The 21,132-nt window shown below is 42.2% G+C and overlaps 1 protein-coding gene across 2 annotated transcripts in view; it reads left to right on the top strand.

Moving 5' to 3' along the window:
• The window catches only part of elp4 (elongator acetyltransferase complex subunit 4), a 43,638-nt gene that overhangs the window by 8,735 nt on the left and 13,771 nt on the right, over nucleotides 1-21,132 (top strand). For both annotated transcript variants that reach the window (XM_085907431.1, XM_085907432.1), the window contains exons 5-9: nucleotides 216-352; nucleotides 2,692-2,776; nucleotides 4,743-4,931; nucleotides 7,481-7,589; nucleotides 9,688-9,794. In XM_085907431.1, coding sequence (XP_085763557.1) covers nucleotides 216-352; nucleotides 2,692-2,776; nucleotides 4,743-4,931; nucleotides 7,481-7,589; nucleotides 9,688-9,794 — 627 coding nt within the window. The remainder of the gene's footprint in view (nucleotides 1-215; nucleotides 353-2,691; nucleotides 2,777-4,742; nucleotides 4,932-7,480; nucleotides 7,590-9,687; nucleotides 9,795-21,132) is intronic.

The following is a 21,132-nucleotide window of genomic DNA, read 5'->3' as shown; positions in this document are numbered from 1 at the left end:
CATCCATAAAACTGTACTTACCATCCTCTTTAAAATCAGTAATGAGATTCAAATTTGCTTTCCTACTTTTGGTGTATTTGAATGCGAAGAAAAAATTGTAACATGGACACGATAGTCATCTATGACCATGCATTTTTACATTTTCAAATACTTTTTTCCCACTCGAGAGAGTTATTTTGTCTCAACATGCGTGTGACTTTTCCCCCTCCCCGCAGAGTGGTCTTGCATCCTCATCTCGGTTCGGCCATTACTATGACGTTTCCAAGACAATGGAGCCAGAAATGCGCCAGGCAGCCAAGTGCCACCACTTCTACCATTCAGAGCGTCCCAGTCAACTATCAGCCACACACAGGTAAAACAACACGACATCATCCACAGAACACGGGCAAACCAATGAGACCGTTCTGAGAACACATGCAAAATACGTGCGGCGTTGTTGACAAAATGCATTTATACAACAAAGATATCGCTGTAGTGTACTGGTGAGCAAGCATGGCATTGTTTACAAACCAGATATGTCAGCAGACCGAAGGAATAAAGTATTTAACTCGGCAGCCAAGTAAAATGAAAAAATACCTTTGGTTGAGAGTTATTTGGCCGGTGACACATTCCAGACCCACACACAAGGTGAGATTTTGAGAACATATTTAAAAAAATATATCATATTTTTAGGTCTCCCAAATGCTAAAAAAACACATTTAAAACACACTTTCTCACACATTAGACACAAACATTTTAGGCCTAAAAAAAATAAAGAGGTCTCTTCTTGTATGCCCATGTTGTCTGATGTGGTTCACTCTATGAACAAATGTACAGTATTTGTATTATTAATATTCATATTAAACAAAACATATCTATACAATCGTTGAATGGGATTCTTGCTTATATTGGCAAACATTAAGCAGCCCAAGTCTGCATACTAATTCACTGAGGATTATTGTAGTTTTAGCATCTGATACAAATAACTAAAAATCTGCCCTAAGTAGCTTTGCCACTGGTCTAAAAGGTTCAGTCAGCCTCTTGGAAAACTTGTGTATGCCTATTCAAATAAGGGTTGTGTTTGCTCAGCGACTGTTTGATTTCGCCCGCGTTGAGTGTATTTAGGGTTCAGAGGTCATGCAGACTCTTTACTCAGAGAGTGGCGCTGAGCACACAAGGGCACACGAAGAGGCACACTCACTCACTGGGTAAATACAGCAATCTGGAACACAGAGGATGAGGAGGAGGCTTTATAGAGTCTTTGCTTATTTTGGCAAACACTGTTAACTATTTGCACCAGTGCAAATACATTCAATGTTCTTCAAATGCATTTGATCCGCATAAATATTACCTATAAGAGTTTATGATGTCTTCTCGTTATTATATTTACATGTGGTTGTCTTTGGGCCATGTCCGCGGGTTTGATCATGAAGACAATTAAACCGCAGGAAACTACACCTGCACAGCACCATTGTGCCCGCAGCCCCGCCCCATCACTGCTGCACATACATAGACACACACATGTGCCAGACTAACTCCAAGCAGACTTCTCCCCCTTGCACGTGTCCACGGCCCCATGTCGCTACCCTAGCTGTTAAATTGCTCCGTTTCACTTGAAGGCATAATTGGCACAAATTGCTCTCTAGGTGATACAGATCCTGTTGTTTAAGACTAAGCATCCCCCTTGTCTACCCCCTTCTGTCGTCTCAAAGAAAGAAGAACATGGAGATAAAGAAGCTTCTCCATGTATGATCCTAATTAGCCGACGCGCTAGCCCCTGTAGCTAAGCACCTAGACCTTATTGGTACCTGAATGAGGGGTGCTCAGTAGGGGCAGCTGACACACAATGACAACAGACACAATGGCTGCCAAGCAAAGACAACCTTTCACTCAAGTGCTCGTCAAGCCCCTTCCTCAGAGCAGGGGCATGGGCAGAGAAGCCTGTGAGGGTAGGTGTCCCTCTTTCACCGCAACCAGCTCTATCATTAGTCCCAGCGGGGTCAGGAGGCACCATTGTCGCACTGAATAAATGAAACGGAGTACATGGATATACTTGGCACAAGTGTAATCGACACAAGTGCGTATTACTTTTCCTAATGCGGGGCTATTGGTGTGTGTGTGTGCGCCATCTATGTGTATCAGCTCTCCGCAGCATGTCGGTCAAATTGATAAGTGACACTACAGCCCACTGTGACTCAGTGCAGACTGGTCATTAAAATGGCAGGGCGTTCTTAAGTGGAGGGTCCTGTGTAAAAAGACGGGGTTAACATTTATGTCGGCTGCCCAATAGGCACAAAGTGAGCTGAATCATCGGTCCCACGGTGGCGTGTGCGCTTTTGTCAGTGGTGCAGATGTTACCCTTCATTAAACACCAAAATGCTGTCCAATCTTAGTATTAGATATCAGCATAAGCACGTCTCGTTGTCTGTCTTGTCTGTGTGTCGAGGCACGATCGAAACCTCGGGGGAGCTGACAGAGAACCAGTCATGTTGTAATTTAATCAAGCAAATAAATTAATTGGATCTCTTGATAGTGGCTCCAGAAAAGCACAGTCAGGAGGAGCATGCTGCAATCATAGCAGATTAATCCACCACGCTGACAGGCTTGGCCCGGTTTGATCAAGATTGTCAGTTAATAAGAGCTTTCCCGTGCAAAGTTATACTTTCTCCTCTACTTTTCTCTTCATGTCCACTTTCTGCTCTATATTTCCAGTCCAGTGCTTGAGCCCTATGCTGCGTTGCTGAAATCCATTGAAGAGGTCATAAGCAGGGAGGGCTTCAGTGTGGCAGCCCCCATGGTAAGAGGCAGTGAAAAAAGGCCACTTCCCATGATGCAAACAGATTTTCTAATAATAATTCTGGACATTCCAATGAGATTTATAGCAAGGGAAATAATACCTATTTTTTTTCATATGCAATCCATAAATCATGCTTAATTTCTTTTTTTTCTCAATTAAAACTAAATAATAGATGTATTTGAATAATTTATTTCACTCCAAAGACAATTTTATTAAATGCACTTTTTGTATGTCAATTATAAATGTATTCTGATTGATTGGGAAAGATCTGTGATTATATTTGTGGCATTATCTTTTTTTTAATGTTTTTCCTTTTGAATTTGAAATGTTGCCTTGTAGTAGATTTTCCCGGCATGGGCTGCAAGTGTGCATTATTACCTGCATTTAGTAAAAACTCATTTTAATTGCTAAAGTCACAATTGTTTACATCTTCTTTTCACCGAGAGTGGCCAGCTCTACTCATCTCACTCCCCAAAGGTTATAATTGTGAATTCTTTAACAAGGAATTCTTCCAACATAACTTCAGGGGTCTTTTGTGAAAAGTGGAATGGGGGAAGAAACTGGACCGTAAGCATGGCTGCTTTTATTTTACAGTCCTATACTGTTTCTCGTCTATATGGTCGGCGGCCTCTTGTCCTTGTCTGGACTATACTGGCATGGTTCCCCCAACGTTTCTATAGGCTAAACTCTTGGGTTTAGTAAGCTTGGGCTCTCTTTCTGATGTTGCCATAGCAATGTTCATGTTACCAAAGATCCCCCCCTGTTGCGCTCAAGTCATCAAATTAGAGTCTCATTTGATGCCCTGAATTTGCATGGTAACAAAGAGAGGGCATATCTAATTATGACAAGTACCACAAATAAAACTCATGGTAAGACAGGAAGTAGATTTTTTTTTTTTGTAGCTTTCCAGTGTCCCTCTGCAGGGAAACTATGAGCCAACTGTGAACAAAATTCCAACAATAAGGTTTATTTTTCTTAGATTCCTGTGATAGTTCTCCTAAAGAATCTGAGGTCACATTGTAAGGAGAGGAAGTGATGGTGAGTGGGATGGTGGCAATTTTGGGAGGGTCAACATAATAGAGGAGGAGGGCTGAAACGGGCACGGATCAGCGTAAAAGAAATAGCGAGCAGATTTAAGCCCGAGCTTCGTAAATCACTCGTGGCTCTCACCTCAATAATCAGGAGACATTTCGAAAAAAGCCAAATAAAAGGCAATTGTGCGAAAGGTTAAAACCCTCTCACAGTTTTGGACAGGCTCTTCCATTCTCTCACTTTCGGTGATATATATCCCACTGCTATTTTTCTCCGTCTTCATAGGAGTGGGATGCCGTTGATCCCTTGTTTTGGGGTGGGGTGTTTCAAGGGAAGCCACTCCAGCCTCACCAAGGCCCCCTTGGCTGGCGAGCGTGGCTTTGGTGCCAAGAATGTGCTGGGGTTTCTGGGTGGCGGCCATATTGGAAGCCTGTCTGACAGGTCCATTGTGCGTCTGTCAGATGGCCTCTGTGATTGGGCAGTTGCGTCCACTCACGTTTGGGCACTGCATTGCCATCGTCTGTACTGCTGAGCCGACTGTCCAGACTCATATGGAGAATGGGAATACAACCCAAAACACAGCACCTATAATTAAAAACGACAATCTGTTACTCTTCAAATATACTGTGTGAACTTGGAATTGAATCAGTATTGTTGTTTTGTTCATCTGCTGACTTGATCATGTTTTTGTCACGTTGTTGTTATTTTGGAGTGGGATTAATCAAAAATGTTCCATTTCTACTCTATTTTTCAGAAGGATCGGCTAAAGAATGTATTGATTGAAATTGATTTATTTATTTTTCAAATTTGCGATTTAATTAGCTGTTCACCTAAATGTAAGCAGTTTTTAGAAATAAAAACTGAAATATTGACCTCTTGCCATATTCGTTTTCATTCATTTTTATTTGTCATGTTTCCCTTATTTTTGTTTCAGACACAGTCACGGAATATCCTGCGTATCGGGCTCCACTCACTGGGATCACCTCTGTGGGGTGATGACCTGTGTTTTCAGGACAAGCCAAAACACAGCCACGCCCTCACTACCTTTCTCTATGGGCTGCGGGCTTTGTTGAGGTCATCACTGGCAGTCGCAGTAGTTACTGTACCTTCACATCTCATTCAGGTAAGATAAGTCAGGGCTGCAAAAGGAACTTCTTCCCACATCATTCTTCAACAGGCCGTTGCCCCATGCACCACCCTCTAAATTCAGGCTTGCTTGCTTGCTTGCTTTTAATTATATCGAGCTGGTATTGAAAATTACATGCATGTGTTTTATTGTCCTTTAATATCTCCACGGGTAGTTGTGTCTCTGGGTGTACATGTGCGTTTTAGAAGGGGGTTGTGGGAGTTTGCTTACACGAGTCTGTGTCCAGTCTGGCCTCTCAGTGTGAAGGTGGAGTCATCTGCTGAGGCATATGGCAAAGCACAGACCTCCCCCGGACAGTAGACCAAAGAGGCACAGTCACCAGAGGAGCCAATTGAGACCTTCTTCCATTAACATCTTGTGACTTGTCGCTCAATCTCCAACTCTTGCACTTTTTTCTTTGGAGCAACCATATTCATGTCCATCTTCGTTATCAAACTTGCAATTAAAAGATCAGCGGAGACACGTAACTTTGAGAACAGCTGTGTTGTCACAACATGCTCTGGCTCCTCGCCTATGTGCTCAGCACTCCACGGCTTTGGCTTCGTCAAAAAAGGTATACTGGCTAACTAGCAGATGACAGCTGTGGTGGGAGCGGTTCCCCAGTCCCCCATCCGGCCTGGACCCCACGTCCCCTTAATCTATGTCCTCCTCCTCATCATCCACCCTGCAGATAGAAAAGGAGGAGGGAAATTTAGGTTCGAATCAGGTGCTGGTTGACCATGCCAACTTTTGAATTTTCGAATAATCACAAGAGCGAATGCTTGTTGACGGAGTTTCTTGTGTTTTTGCAAATGAACAAGTCTTTGATTTTATAATTAGCTTAGTCAGCTAAATCTGGACCTTAAAGACTGTCTCGAGTGATAGCTAACTGGCCGGCACCGCAATGGTCCCGCTATTCATTATTGAGCAGTTTGGAAAGCTGAGCCACTCACTGAAAGCCTTCTCCGAGCAGCCCGCTGCCTCAGTCCATCTGAAACATTAATTAGGCTTGTCCTGCTGGTACTAAATTCTACTATCGCTTGCTACCACACCCATCCCTACAAAAAACACACACACACACTTTTCCCCTTAAAATTTGTCCACGTACACTTCACCTCCTTGTCAGACTAAGTGATTTTCTGACCCATGCATAGACACTCACTTGCCAATTTATGAGCCATACCCAGATAAATTATATTCAAATTCAATTTAATAGAAGTCAATGTGTTGGTCATCTTAAAGGCTTTAATTGTGTTCAGGTGACACTGCCAGCTTACTATATATATATATCCCATATATATATATATATATATATATATATATATATATCCCATATATATATATATATATATATATATATATATTTTTTTTTTTTTTTGTGATACAACTTTTTTTCCCCTCAAGACTGAAATAATCCATGACAGAAAGCCAAGATGCAAATGTTATATTTTACTACCAAAAAAAGAGAGTGATTATAAATGCTGCATTGCCTTGTTCATGTTTTTTATAATTGTTACCTGGTGAGGCAAACTTTAATTGTGGATTGCTTAGTTTGTTCATTTTATAAATGATTTTATTCATTACTGTTGTAGTTAAAGTGGTAATGTTGGGCAATTTCTGAAGTTGTACCTTAAATTAATAGTATTATTCTAAAATAACAATACTCTTGAATTCCGCCCACCTCTGGTTGTGACCTGACAAAGCCTGCATAGACAAATTTGAGTCCAACATTATTGACCGCAGTCAGTGTCGTGAATAATTTGCCGTAGCCAAACTTACACGGTCTTTTAATTGCGTGCGTGCAAGTGACCTCAGATACCCCGTAAGTGCTAGCAGCCTTGGCTGGTGGCATGTGCATTCTTTAAAAGTAGGACAAAAATGAAAAGGCTGAAGAAAGAGTGGAGAAAGGACATGAAGGCATGAAAACTGCATTAGGCTGTGGCAGCCAACACAGAGAGAAGGATGTGAATGATTCAGGAGGCAAAAGGATTAATAATGCAGGACTCCCTCTCTCCCTCCATCCCACTGTCCCTCGCTCTCCCCTCCTCCACTCCTGTTATTCTCTACCTCCACCCTTTTTGTAGTTCACGTTCACATTTTTTCTTAACTACTGTATGCACCCTTTATTGTTTCCTTCTCTCTCGCTCTCATTCTTTCACTCTCTTGTTCACCTCTCTCATGCCCTCCAAGTCCCTGACCCAGCCAGTAGGGGGAGCTCTCCTCATCGCACTTCTAATTATTGCTTCCACTTCCTTCTGTCCTCTCCTACATACTGAAATGAAATCATTCTGGAATTTTGCTCTTTGACTTTTCTGTCACTCCACGTGTGACTATGTATTCTCAGCATAAATGTATTTTTGTGCATCCTGGCCTCATCTGTTAAACCCCCTCCATTCCACATCATCCTCACCTGAGCCCAAAGGCTGGAGTGACCTGTCCACAGGAATGATGACCTAATTTAATAGTAACACTGGTGGCCTGTCAGGATGCTGCTAATTACCTGCTTATGTTTCTCTCTCTCTCTCTCTCTCTCTCCAATCCTCCAGAACAGCTCTCTAATGGGCAGCATAACCAGGTTATGTGACAATGCCATAGCCTTGGAATCATTCAAAGGCTCTGAGAGGGAGACCAGCCCACTCTACAAAGATTACCATGGTAAGAACACACACTCCCTCTTATCTCTCTGTCTCGGCTCCATCAAATACACACATGCACATAGGCGGTGCATTAAGGCTCTGGCTGGGCTGTGGATAGAGGCAGGGCAGCCCCCTTGCAGGCCAGGCTGTCAGTGCGCGTTAGTGTGCTGCTGCTCAATCAGACGTGCTCCTCAGTAGACAGGCCGGGGGGGATTCAGCTGCCACGCTGTACCCCCTCCTCCTCGCACCCTCACCCCCTCCATCCCTGCCTCCCTCCCTCCCTCCCTCCCTCCAGCAGAGCCTCTCTCTCTCTCTCTCTCTCTCTCTCTCTCTCTCTCTCTCTCTCTCTCTCTCTCTCTCTCTCTCTCTCCCTCCTCTCTCGCCCCTTCACCATCCCCAGTCCCATACCCCCGAGGCTCTGGAGCAGAGTTGGCCAACACTGGGGAATCGATATTCTCACCATCACTCTCTTTTCCTCTCTGCCTCTATCTCTCTATCCCTCACTCAATGTCTCTGTGGCCAGCATGCCCTGCTAATAAATGGGGGCATGTCTTCCTCGCCTCCAGTAGGGGAGGAGGACGTCAGTAATGGACGACCGAGAGACCGTAGTGTAGAAAAGGGAGGAGGGGGCCGGAGTTTGCAATCCCGGACCTCCCCATCACTTTGGCACTGAGGTTTCACCGTCTCTTCTTTTTCCTGCGCACATCTCCTCTTTTCTATCACTCTATCACACTCTCCATGCAATAAAGGTCAGAATAAGCGGCTGGGGTATTTTTAGTCATGCCTCTCGAACTCTTTGCGCTTTTCCTCTCACCCCCCCCCTCTCTCTCTCTCCGCATCCCTTGCCTGGAGTTAGACAGCTTTGATAGAGACAGATGAAGAGACAAGAAGTAAGAACACTGAATAGCAGATTTCTGTTTCAGCAACATCTTTTAAAGTGATAACATCCCTTCACGGTGAAATGGCAGATGTGATGTGATTTTACCAGAGATGTCTTGTACCACCTCATTACACCACATAATTTTCCTTATTTTATTAGAATACGCACCTGTTTCAGAAAAGTCAATTGTCCGATTAATCACCCCCAATAAATTCTATTATTGTTTTAAAATGCATTGTGTACGAATGTTTTGATGTGTGTTCATGAGTGCAGACTCATCTGGTATGAGTGTGAGATGACTGCGAGTGTACGTGCGTGCGTGTATGCGCGCGTGTTTGCAGCAGCAGTTCAGGGCTGCTCAAAGCATGCTGGGAAGCCTGTCACCGCAAATCAGGCAAGGGGAACTCACCCAAGTGCACCGAGCTCACCATCCCCCACTTTCTCTATTTGTGTTCCTTTCTCCATTACTCCCTTGATCCCGCTACTTCTCTCCCACGCTCATTTACACCAAGCGACTTGTACAGTACTTTTCCAGTTGTGTCCAAATGTAATTTTATGGTCAAGGTAGGGGAGAACGACAAGTACAGCTTCCTTTTAGTTTGACGTTCCCCATGTGGACGTTATCCACCTTTTTTTCACACCAGGTAGAATTCCCTTTATGGCATGCTTGATTTCCACTAATCGAAAAAAAAAAAAGAGCTTACAAGTGTTGGCACAGAGTTGAAAAAGTTATTGATTTTGAACTTAAGGCATATTTTTTTCCCCAATCAACAAATTCTGCTCTTGTCATATTACGTGATGACTGCAAAATGAAATGCAGAGAAAAGATTCTGATTTTGTCATCAGATGTGCTCCTTCAAGTACTCATGAAAGTCTGGAGGTACAGTGGAACTTGTAAGGTGGAGCACACTTCACACTGGGATGTTAGGTGATCTTTTTTCCACATGAGTGATGCTCAAAATTAGGATCATCTTGATTGACAGAATGTTAAATACAAACGATTTTTTTTTCTGGTAGTTAAATTGTTTTAACCCTTGTTCTCTTAATACTGCTTGTCACAAAAGAAACAAGAATTTTTTTTTCGAGTAACTTCTACTGGCCTATTTTCCCTCAAAACTGTGAAAATTCAAATTGTTAGCCCTCAGTGACATTTGACTTTAGAGGTTCCAATTTATTTGAAATCATTGTTTGTGCAGTCAACGCAAATGTCATCAATCAATCGTTCAATCGTTCACAGGCCTGCTACACGTACGCCAAGTGCCTCAGCTCAACTGTCTTACAAGTCAACTGCCTGACCACAAGGACTTGGCCTTTAAACTCAAGAGGAAACAATTCAGCATCGAGGTATGTGTCAAGGCCACTGTGTGCTGCTATATCCTACTGACAATTATTTTTATAAATATACCTGTTTACTTTTTATATACAATTAGGGGTGATCTAATCACATTAAATGTGTTAAAATATTTAAATATGTTTCATATATTAAATCTATTTGTTGGTGTGGTCATTCTGAGACACAAAAGTACAGGAGATAACAGATGATTTTATGTCCTTCCGTTGCATGGTTTCTTTTGATTTATGGTTTCTCATTCTCTTTGAGTCTTTCTCTTCTTGTCAGGGATTCAAAAATTGTTCTACTGTCACATCACTGCAATGAGCGTAATCTGTCACTACTACTTTGGAGGCAAATTAAGGGGCCCTCCTCTTAGCTCAGGCCCATGATTGGTCCTCATTACATTATCATTACCTTATCACACCCTCTGGTCCCAGGCTCATATTGAGCCCTTTTGTTTTAAGATGGAGGTGAGGGAGGGGGAGGACATTCCCCACATCCTTACAGTAAATCCTTTCCCATTTTCTGACTGCATTTAATATGCATCATCTATCGCCAATCTGTATTGATCCACCCCCTCCTGACTGCATGAATAGTCCTCTCCAGTTTAGATTTATAAATTCTGCAAAGGTCAAGGTGGTTATCCTCAGTCGTTTTTAAATTAGGCCTCTCATACCTAAGAGGGGCAAGGCCGAGAGCATGGTTGTGCAATTACAATTTTTAGGAGTCACACAAAAAACCTGAATGGATGTCAAGGGCCACGGCAACATGCTAACCTCAGTTGTGTTCCATCTTAATTTAATAAGCAATAAACTGCTTGTATAAACACATTTATGAGCAGTCATTAAAATCGCATTATTACTATACAGTATCACTATTATTAAACATTCACAAAAGCATGTTTGAAGTATACCACTCTGATGAAGGCGGAAGTACAAGCCAAAACATGTCAGGTAATGCAACCTAAAATATCTTGTTTGTGATAAAAGAACCAGTGAAGTGATTGACAAGTGAAAACAAAATGAACTTAGTACAACCATATATGTTTTTTTCCCCCGTATGTACTTAAACTGTGCTGATTCAAGACACCGTCTTACCTTAAACCTGTTGCCAACATATGAACCACTGTTGTTGTCGATTTTTAAAAAGAGTTCTTTGAGGGTTTGGAAAAGTTATGAAATTTGCATTGTCCACACATATGCACGTGTGAGGAAATCTGGGGGGTTACTGGTCATATAAGACAGAGATTCAGGGTTTGATCCCCGGCGATTGTGACCATGTCAGAGTATCCTTGAGCCAGATAGTGATGTTAAATGTTAAAATGCGTGTTAGCTCCTAATTGTTTTGGGGCAAATTTAAAACAATAAGTTGAATGCAGAATGCAAAGTGCGTTAATCTTTTAGTGCCAAATGTCGTCAGCCTCCTCTTGACTGAATACAGGTAGTTGAAATTTTGGTTGAGTGTGGACTAACATAGTCAGTTTTTCACTATTAATGTATATATTTTTGGGGTTGTATGCTGTGCTTATGTGTTAGCTTTCATAATATGTTTGACCTGTTGGTCTACTGCCTCAGTGGGCTGCTGATTGACACACGGATTGAAATTGGATTCTAAGCCCAGTGTCTGACGTGTGACAGCCCACACCATCCCTGCTAATCACCTCATTTACTCAAGCTGCAAGACTTCTGCGCCCTGGGCCATATAATGCAGCATTGCGGCAACATTTTTATGTTTCACCATAGTCCTCAGAAACTTCTCCTGTTCAAGCGTTTACGGTTTTTAATTCACTTCCTGTTTGGATAGCCATCATAGACATATTGGTGATAGAATTTTTAAAAATGACTGACACCAATTGACATTATCTCCTCACCAATTTGGTGAGACAGATACCCGTCACCCTGGCTGCTCATAATCAGGGTAATTTCCTAAATGCTTTTCGACTCACACGTCCATCACGTAGCACCTTAAGAACGCGGAAAAGAATCGCTTTGACAGTGCAGTTTTACCAAACATGTCGCCGGCTGGCAGTAAATGAGTAGAATTAATTGACTATTTGTCAATTGAACGTGTTTTAGTGCTTCCTGTGACAAACGCAAGCTCGCAAGGTTCTGTTGCTTGTGTGATAAGGTTACCATGGTAGCGACTGATGTGTCAGAGAGTTCAAACTCCGGTTGATGTGCAATTATTAGCCATGATGCCTGAAGACAGAATTAACCCGTGGCCCTGTCTGAGCAGGTAGAGGAGTGCTAGGTGTTTAAACAAGATTAACACATTCTCATACACGCATACGCAGACGCTTCTTCACCCCCTGCCCTCATAGATTTTGTCATTCATACGGTGGTCTCCGCCAACCACTGATTGAGAAACCAGCGGGGAAAGCGAATGTGACTGACACTTTCTTGAACGCGCATACTGTTTGTATGGGAACTTTCCGCCACTGGTTTCACAACACAAGATGCTTTAAGGATGAAGCTCGGATGTGGTATGCGGCTACATTTGCTCTTACCTTTGTTTGACCCTTTAAACTGACAGGCAAGTTGCCTGTTGGGTACTGGGGTGCCAGAGGCAGGTCGTGGGGTCAAATACAGTGTAAGATGGGGATTTGTGTCAAATTAGTCTTCTGTTTGAGGCTATGTATGAGGTGTCTCTTTTACTGACAAGCGTCAGCACTTGTGCTGTGAACATGTTTTTTGAGGTTTTCATTGATGGGGTTTTGCATGTGTTGTCTTGGTAAAGTTCAGGTGCTGGATTTCTTTCTTGCGTATGATGCTAATTGCATCATTTTTGACATGTAAATGATGTCAACATGCATGGCAAAGGGGAAATTGAGAAAAGAAATGTTATATTTTATCTGCAGTTCAAGACAAATATTTAAGCTGAATGTTGTTTTTTTGTCATGTTTTTTTTACCTGACTGACATTGGTGTACAAGTTGTCTTACAGTCACATGACCAAGTAAAATATAAGTGAATCGTCACTGTTTGGGGACAACCGGGTGACCACAGACAACACAACACACAACCATAAATAATAGAAGGACACCATCATGGAATGTCATATTAATGTACTACAACTAAATATTTACAACTTGCACAATGGAAAATGGATACATGGGAACTGAATCCGGAGCAAGTGTAGCGTTCATAAACTCTCACTTTGGAAAAAAAAAAAACAAAGCATATGATTCCGTGTATGTGTTTTTTAACTTCTGTTGAAATTCGTTGGAATCCCTGTTCAACATATTACTAGTCTGTATTCAGAATAATAACATGTAATGTTAAACATGTTTTTGAGTCTGCATACCTCTCCGGCAAAACACATCGATACATACAGACCTTATCGCCATTCACTTTCTTTTAAAGACAATCGAAGGTTCTTAGCTCACCCAACGTAAGACCTGATCGGTGTCTTCTTGCTTTAGTAAATCAAGGCCTGTTTAATTGAACACAAAGCCGATTTACTCACAGGAGGCCACAACACATTCATTTCTTGGGTTTATTGTTTCTACTTCCATCAAACTAAAGATTATTTCACTGGCATAGAAGCGTGAATGAAGACGTTTGTCATTAATAGAGAAGAATTTCTGGACACATTAAATTCAATAATTTCCTGCAGCACCCCTGATACTCTCCCATGTCACAATATCACTCCAGTAAACTATGAATTAAGTTGATTTCATATGTAAATGTAAAATATCAATACAAATTTGTTTTCACTTGTTACACATTGTTATTGGCTGAAAGGAACATAAGCACAGAGATACTGGGGGTTTGTGATGTTTTCTTTTTTTAAATTATTATTAATAAATTGCTTTGAAAAGAACAGAAATGTGACAGGGACAGTTTTTACTGGACAAGACTGACAATTCTGATTAAGATGGGTGGAGACAGAAATGATAATATTGTTCCGGAGGAGTACAAAACAGGTTCTCGAGTGGAAACGTATAGAGTAGGTTAATGTTTCTTGGCATGTCCTCAAAATGTCTTTAAGACGATGACTGTGTGTGTCCCTTCCCCGTCGCAGCCAGTGTGTGCCGAGGGAAGGGTGTTAATGGACCTATGTGAGCGCAAACAGAGCAAAGGCTTGGAGAAGAGGGGAGGGGAGTGAAGGAGGGAGGGTGGAGGCATAAGCATTGAGGAGCAGTTAAGTGATTCTCAGGTCAGGTCTAATTAACATGAGGGCTGTTCCTTAGAGGCACCAAGCCGTTTTATTAAGAGAGAAATAAAAACAAGGAATTATGGAATACAAAAAAAAGTTTGACAGAAACTCACTCCTCCAGGCTTTTTTTTTTCATTTGTGTGTATTTGTATTCCATGTTCATATCTGCATGCCACATATTACTAAAAAGGCATTTATTATTATTGTTATAATGTTTGAGGTAAGGTCACCAAATTGAGATTTACGAGATGTCATTAAACTACTTATAGAAAGCAAAATTGGTTTTGCAGGACTCTGTCAGTGTTCCGCCTACCTTCTTTCCTCAAGAATCAAAATCAGATGGGAATGGACCTTTAAAATAATATTCCCTGTGAATAATTTATACCGCCTGTCTTGGTTGCGCACCAGCCTCTGCCGCATTTTGGAATGAGGTGCGCTTATGGTTTGTGCATATATGAGAAGGAGAGAGAGCGCTGCGCAGGCCAGCCAGCAGCACGCGATCGGACGCCTCGCCCGAAAAATATTCACAACATACATCCGATGTGCATTTATTATTGAAGAGAGGATTTTTATCTATTCTGCAAATGTGCACACGTGTTTGAAAAGGCCTAGCTTGGTAGGACTCTGATGAATCGGTTGTATGATGGGTCCAAAAGACAATGTGTTTATTGCAATACTACCATTATGATTTGTTAATTGATTTGCATTTTCTTCTGCTGCTTAAATCATCTTATACATCCAACTTTTTATAGCTGCAGTTCAGTTTGTTCCGATATAAGTCAGCAATCAGAATAGTAACATGCATTTAAAGTGTTAAAGTTTAGTGATCACTGGGTTTAAAAAAAAAAAAAAAAAAAAAAAAGAGAGAATCTAAAGTGAGTTATTTTACTTTCAAAACATCCAGAGAGGCTGGTCAATGTTTTGCAGTTGCGTTTGCAGTAGCGTCGTCTACACTAAGTAGGAACATATCTGGTTCTTTGCCAAATCCGCTGCCTTCTGCAATAAATCAACGCAAAGGCAAAAGATTGTGTCTCACAAAGGGACAGCGTTAAAGCAAAACAAAAGCGGGCATATTTGTTCCTCCTGCCAGACTGTGTAAGAATATAGTCTGCCTCAACTCGCCCTGGAAGTGAAGCTGTTTCATCGGTGACCAGTGAACCCTTAACGTGGTCCATGCACCACTCAGCCCCCATCAGACCAGACTGGCCACACTGGGCTCAGTCCTGATTAAAGTAGCCCCACTTGTCTTCAGCTTCCATTAAAGAGAGTTGGAGGCGAGGCAAGACTGTAACTAGCACGCCACCCTGCATCCGTGGGGTTTTGCAGTACTATAGGCTATGTGTTAGTGTGTGCAGCGGGGGCTTGCCATTAGCATAATGGTAGTGACTGGGGAATCATATCCCCTAGTGGTAAACTAGGTCCTCGCCAGATTTTTGGCTTCTGAATAATCTTGTTTAGTTTCCCGCCTTTACAAAATACTAAAGTTGCCTTAGGTCTTTGCCCTTTTTTGTTCGGTCTTAAAATGCCGTTCTGACTTGTGTATGTGATTTCCCCACTACCAAACATGCACAAATGAATTCTGATAGGTTTGTATTGGAGTTTGTATGCTGGAATTAATGTATACCCCCATTGTATATCTGTATCTAAAAGATCACAATGCCTGATTAGTAGTGAAATTATGAAACGGAAAACTTGTCTTTGTAATTTCACCTTAAAAAAGGTTCCATGATATTTGACCATGTCGCGACCCTAGAACATGCTACAGTTTACTTGTATCATGATGGCCTGCTCAGCAGTGAAATGACTCACTAATTTTACACGCACACAAAAATGTTTCCCTATTGTGAATTAAACATGATACACCCACTCGTGCGGAGAAAATGAAAATTGCCATCATGGGCGCAAGGTTTTGTGGTCAGAGTGGTTCAAAGGTGGAATGTTGATCCAGAGCAGGAGCATCAAACTCAGGAAAGCTCTCTGCTTGGCTCCTAAAAATAACTTTCCCACACTCTCACGCTCAACGTCCTGGAAGGGGAGGGGGTCAAGCGGCGGAGGCAGTATTTGCTGTGTCGCTGTAGAATTTGATTACGCTGTTATGTTTTTTTGTTATGATTATTTTAAGAAGAAAACCAAGATGACTTTTAAGGAATACATTTGATTGCATTGGCAGTTTACATGCTGTCTCACTTCTATGATGCCAAACCATCTTTCTAGCTGACACAGAAAGAAATATAAAAACAGTATGCTTGAGGCGATTTGTGGAACGGCCTGATGCGGTGTCATCAAAGTAAATGTTCCCACTCAGACTTCTTTTTTACCTTCTTTTAAATATTTGTTCACACGGCAAATGTTGGATTTTATAAAGACAGAAACCAACTTTCTCATGTGCTACAAAGCCTGGCGATTAGCTTAATAACTCTCGATGTGAAGCTCAAATTGAGACAAATAGATTTCACTGTGTGTCGCCTTAATCCACAGAAACTGCTTTGTGATGCTCTCTTAGCCCTTTTCTACCTTCTCTGTCAGCAATGTCTGAATGAGCCCTCGCTTAATGAAAACAAATTGGGTCCCTTGATTCTCTCTTTATCTCTAAGCACACCATAAAGGCATTTGTTTCAGCTAATCACGGGACCTACTTAACCCCTGCCGCTGTGAATATGGTTCCATTCCAAAAGGACTCACACAACAGTCAAACACCGAGTTGTTTAAATCTGTGTCAGCCGCTGAGCGATGTCGGCTGGCAGATGAATGTAGCGGCGCTCATGAATTTTATGAGGGCAAGTGGCCCTGTCCTTCAGAGTTCACAGGTGGCGAGTGAAAGGCCAGGCCAGGGGATGGAGGATAGTTAGGGCATGTATAGAAGTCTGAATAGACTTTAATTACACTCCGTCGAGAAGTCAGTGGGCCACGCGAAAGACAAGTCTGCACTTCAAAGGGCAAGTTAGAAGACAAGATGATGGCTGTGACCCAAGTGTGTGACATAGATCTTTGTGTTTAGCCAGCAAAAAATATGAACTTGTTTTTTCTTTATGCGCGCGCTATGTGGCAAACCTTTTCTACCTACGTGTGAAGGTGGGGGAGTCTCCATGTGGGATAGTACTCCAGTGTGTGGCTTAACCAAACTCCTCTTTTGTCTCTAACAATGATGAGTGATGATGAGTGACAGGGGTGTTAGGAGTGGGATCCGGGAAGCAGAATGTGCCTAAGCAGTGCTCACCAGAACTCACACTAAAGGTCAAATCAGAGGCAGGCTTTGGACCATCTTTAGCCCTTTTCCAATTTACCGCTTCTAAACCATAACACCTTGCATCTGCTGTGTGGTCGCTTTTCCAGGATACCGTCCTTCAGAACCTCTTCCAACTTAGTTCTGGGACGCAGGCTGAGGATGTTCCCGTCACGTCACTGTCATCTGATTTGGGTTTTATCTGTAAGAAGACGAGTAAAAAGTCCAACCAAAATGAAAACCAAAAAGCTCTACCTGTAAAAAGTATATTTATACATGTTAGAAATGCAACCAAAATATTAACCAAAAGACCCTCAGTCGATGAGGTCCGACCGAACGTAGCTCTTTGGGACCGTTTCGGCGGTTTTGCTATTCAATGTGTTCTAATGAGGTGCAAAATCCAAATATTGGTTCGCAAACTGTGATGCAAAACCGCTTATTCCAAGCCTTGCTTTACATTTTACTAATGCAGCTCAGCTACACACACAACCTGCCTCTTAGCCACCGGCCCCCTTAATACACAGACACTCACAGACACAATCTAGCCTGTCTGCTATCTCAGGTTGAGGAGGACTAGCGTGCAAGTGTTTCCCAAGAGGCACTGTAGACCGAGGTTTCTGAAGGCCCGTGGATGACTCTAGATGGCGGTTAGCAAGGAACCTGTATTTCTTTTTTTTTTTTGGGCTGCTCTCCTCCTTCCCTTCCCCCTTTACAGAGCACAGGCAGTGATCGTAATAGGGGGTGACAGCTCACCTCTCCCTAGCGTGCCTACGGTCCTCGGAGCGTTAGACCCCCCCAATGTATCCTCACCACCACGCCCCCAAGTCCCGGAAGGCCACAAAGGTTACTCCATATGTTAGTCTGCGAATTCTTATGAATCCCCACCCCACGCCCATCGACGCCCTTTGCTGTGTTATGGCTGTCAAGTCTAGAACATTTTGTATGTCTTCGTCTTTTTTTTTTTTTTCTTCATTTGTGTGATAGTCCAGATTTGGGTGTTGAGGTTATTTTGTGCTCTCTTAACGCCATCTCTTTTTTTTCTCTCGCTCTCTGACTTGTGATTGGTAGTGTGAAAATATCCTAGGTCTGGTGTTGGGCGAATATTATAATTGTGCATTGTCCATAATATATTTTACAGAATAGGTTTAACTCAACTCAATACTTCAATTTGCGATATCTGATGAACTTCATCATAACTATACGTCACCTTCAGGTTTAACATTTTGCCTTGCCTAGTGACCATTTTAATCAGACGTAATCTGTTTACTCTCAAAGAGAGGAATGATCTCAGACGGATCGTATAGATGCAGCCTATCTGTGCTTCAGTTGAACGCTTTCAAGTCTTGCAAGATTGAAGACCTAATGTAAAAAATTTAAATTAAAACCCAAGTCCTTTTTTACATTGTGAATCTTTTGAGTATTTATAACTGATTGTATTATGAAAAGTGTGTGTATTGGGGGGAAGGGTTGCGTGTGGAGATGGGCGAGGGCTAGAACACAAAAGCATGTGTCATGGTGAATACTGGAGTAGGCTGAGTATGACCAAGGTCAGTCTGCTTTACTCTCAAACTAACCTCGTTCATTCTCAGACCATTTTTTTTAATTTAATTATCAGAAGTTACTTTTCGCGTGATGTTTTGTCTTTATTGTGTACCTAAAATTGGAACCAACTCCCCTAACTGTTATTTCAACCTTTGTGGAATAACTTAGTGCGCCTCATTTGTCTGTCACGTACACACAAAAAGTGAGGATGACATTTGGTTTGCCAGACACACAGTTGTACACAGACTTGGCAGCAGTACTCTGGGAATCAATTTGCGAGGTTAGAATATGCACGATAAGTGCCTTAGGGGGTATGTGCAGCATCCTAGCATCCTCTCCGAACAGCCTGCAGGCTAAAGTAGAGTCTCAGCCACACCCCACATATCAGCGCATTGTTGTGTTGTTTGGGGACGCATACTACGCCTACCCTGGGCACGCAACGTTTTACTCATTTTTACCACACTTGTCCTCTCAGTGCTTCTCTGTAATTTGTAAATATGCATTTGAGTTTTTGGCTTTCGAGTAGTCATCATGTCAGAATGTTATGGCCTGGTGTAATCTGACGTGTCATAATTATAATGCTTCCAAATGTCTACTTACAACTGAAGAAGCTTGCCAAACACACTTGAACACAAAAGGTGGAGCAACACAGATAATATAGCAATACTTGGGCATATATTCTTTAGCAGCTTCAAAGAATTGCTCATTACTTCTGTCCACTACAATTATATATCTAAAAAAAAAAAAATTTACTTGTTGTTTTTGCGGGCAGCTCGAAAGTATGAATGGCATTTTTCCAATGGATAAAGATTATTTCTGATGTGATTGTATCATAGTCACAGAACAAGTTAAACTTATCTCAAGGCATCCTTTTACATTAAACTAAAAGCTTATTCTGTGTTGTTTTTGTGAGCTTTTCATTAAATGTTGACTTCTCTGGAGTTGGCTTGACTAAGAATAGCATGTTGGTATTATGCTCCTTCTGTAAGCATGTAGGACGCTTGTTCAGGCTTGCCACTTTTGCAGCCAAACCTCAAACCAGAAATTCTTGTAAGCACAACATTTTCATTTGCTTGTAAACTTGACAAACTTGTAAAAAAACATTCCTTCTTGACTGCTTTTTACCTCAAACACTGACGCATCACTGCCAAAAGTTTTGATAGTTACTGATTGAGCGATAACAAGATGGATGTTGACAATGAATTGACAGTCCATCGAGAGTCGCCGCTCACTTTACGTTTGTTGGCACCCGATCACGATATGTTTGACTAATTTCACAGATGGCTTCTCCATTCATTTTAAATTCCATAAAACAAAGTGGAAATCATTAATGATGATACACCCATTATTAGTATGGAAATTACCACTGGGATGCCTCCGAATCCTGAAAGCTTGTCACTTGAGTGACAGCCAGAGACAATTGGGGTTCATCACACTGTATTTAAGGTCGGGTTTATGTTTTTCAAACTCCATATTGGGCACATTATCCTCGGGTGCCGGCTCGCGCCTTGTTGGTATTTGAGACGGATTTCCACCAATATTACTGAATTGCGGAGGCAGTCGCAGCTCCCTCCTAACGGGGAGGTGTCGTCTGCTCACAGATCACCGTTTGGATGAGGGAGCACAGCAGCATCCCACCTCATTACCGTAGCAACACACTAACCGAGAGAGTGACACACTACTCTCTGTGATTAAGATGTAAATTTCCTCTAATTGGAATGTAAATTCATACATTTATATGAAGACGTCGGCTGTCAGTTGGCAATATTGTGTCCTTTTCTCTGCCTTTCCCCTGGTCCCCAGGCAGGGGCCGAGGTGCCTGTAATCTGTATCGTACTCCCGGCAGCCCCATCCTGGGATTTGCCGTTTGTTTAATGCCAGGCCCATTGTCCTTCATCTCGGCACATCATTGTAATTCTCCCCATTCATGTTTCTGTGTTTTGTCGCCGTCTGATTTGCTCTCGCTACCTGTGTTTGTTTCCCCATGCATGGCTGAGCAGCCAGGGCTTTTGGGGAAGGGGGCGAGGATGGGAGGGACGGGGCACTTTGAGACGGGGGCCCGGGTCATTGGGTGGCCGTATTTTGTGTGTGCATCGATTACTTCTGCTGAATGTTCCTGAATGCAAATAAGTCCACTTTGAGAGGAAGCACATGTATCTGAAGTAATTAATTTTACCCTTGAATGCCAGCTGTGGTGTTGGTTTGACGTGCTCCAAATGGAGCTTTCTCACCAAAAAGGTGTTAATTTAGGGATTTGGCAGATGAAATAAGTCTGTTTGCCAATATGTATTGTGTCCACAGAAATCCAATGTGTCTTTTTGTCATTCAAAGGCAGCATCATCTTGTCAATTTGATACCATGCTGAGGTATGAGTGACACAATAATGACACAATATGAACATTACCGTGATGGATGAAAGAAAATTCC

Source organism: Syngnathus leptorhynchus, chromosome 3 (assembly GCF_054491065.1).
Source record: "Syngnathus leptorhynchus isolate UIUO chromosome 3, UIUO_Slep, whole genome shotgun sequence".
Classification (NCBI taxonomy): Eukaryota; Metazoa; Chordata; class Actinopteri; order Syngnathiformes; family Syngnathidae; genus Syngnathus; species Syngnathus leptorhynchus.
The sequence above is the reverse complement of the archived record's forward strand: the minus strand, read 5'-3'. Positions and strand labels throughout refer to the sequence as shown.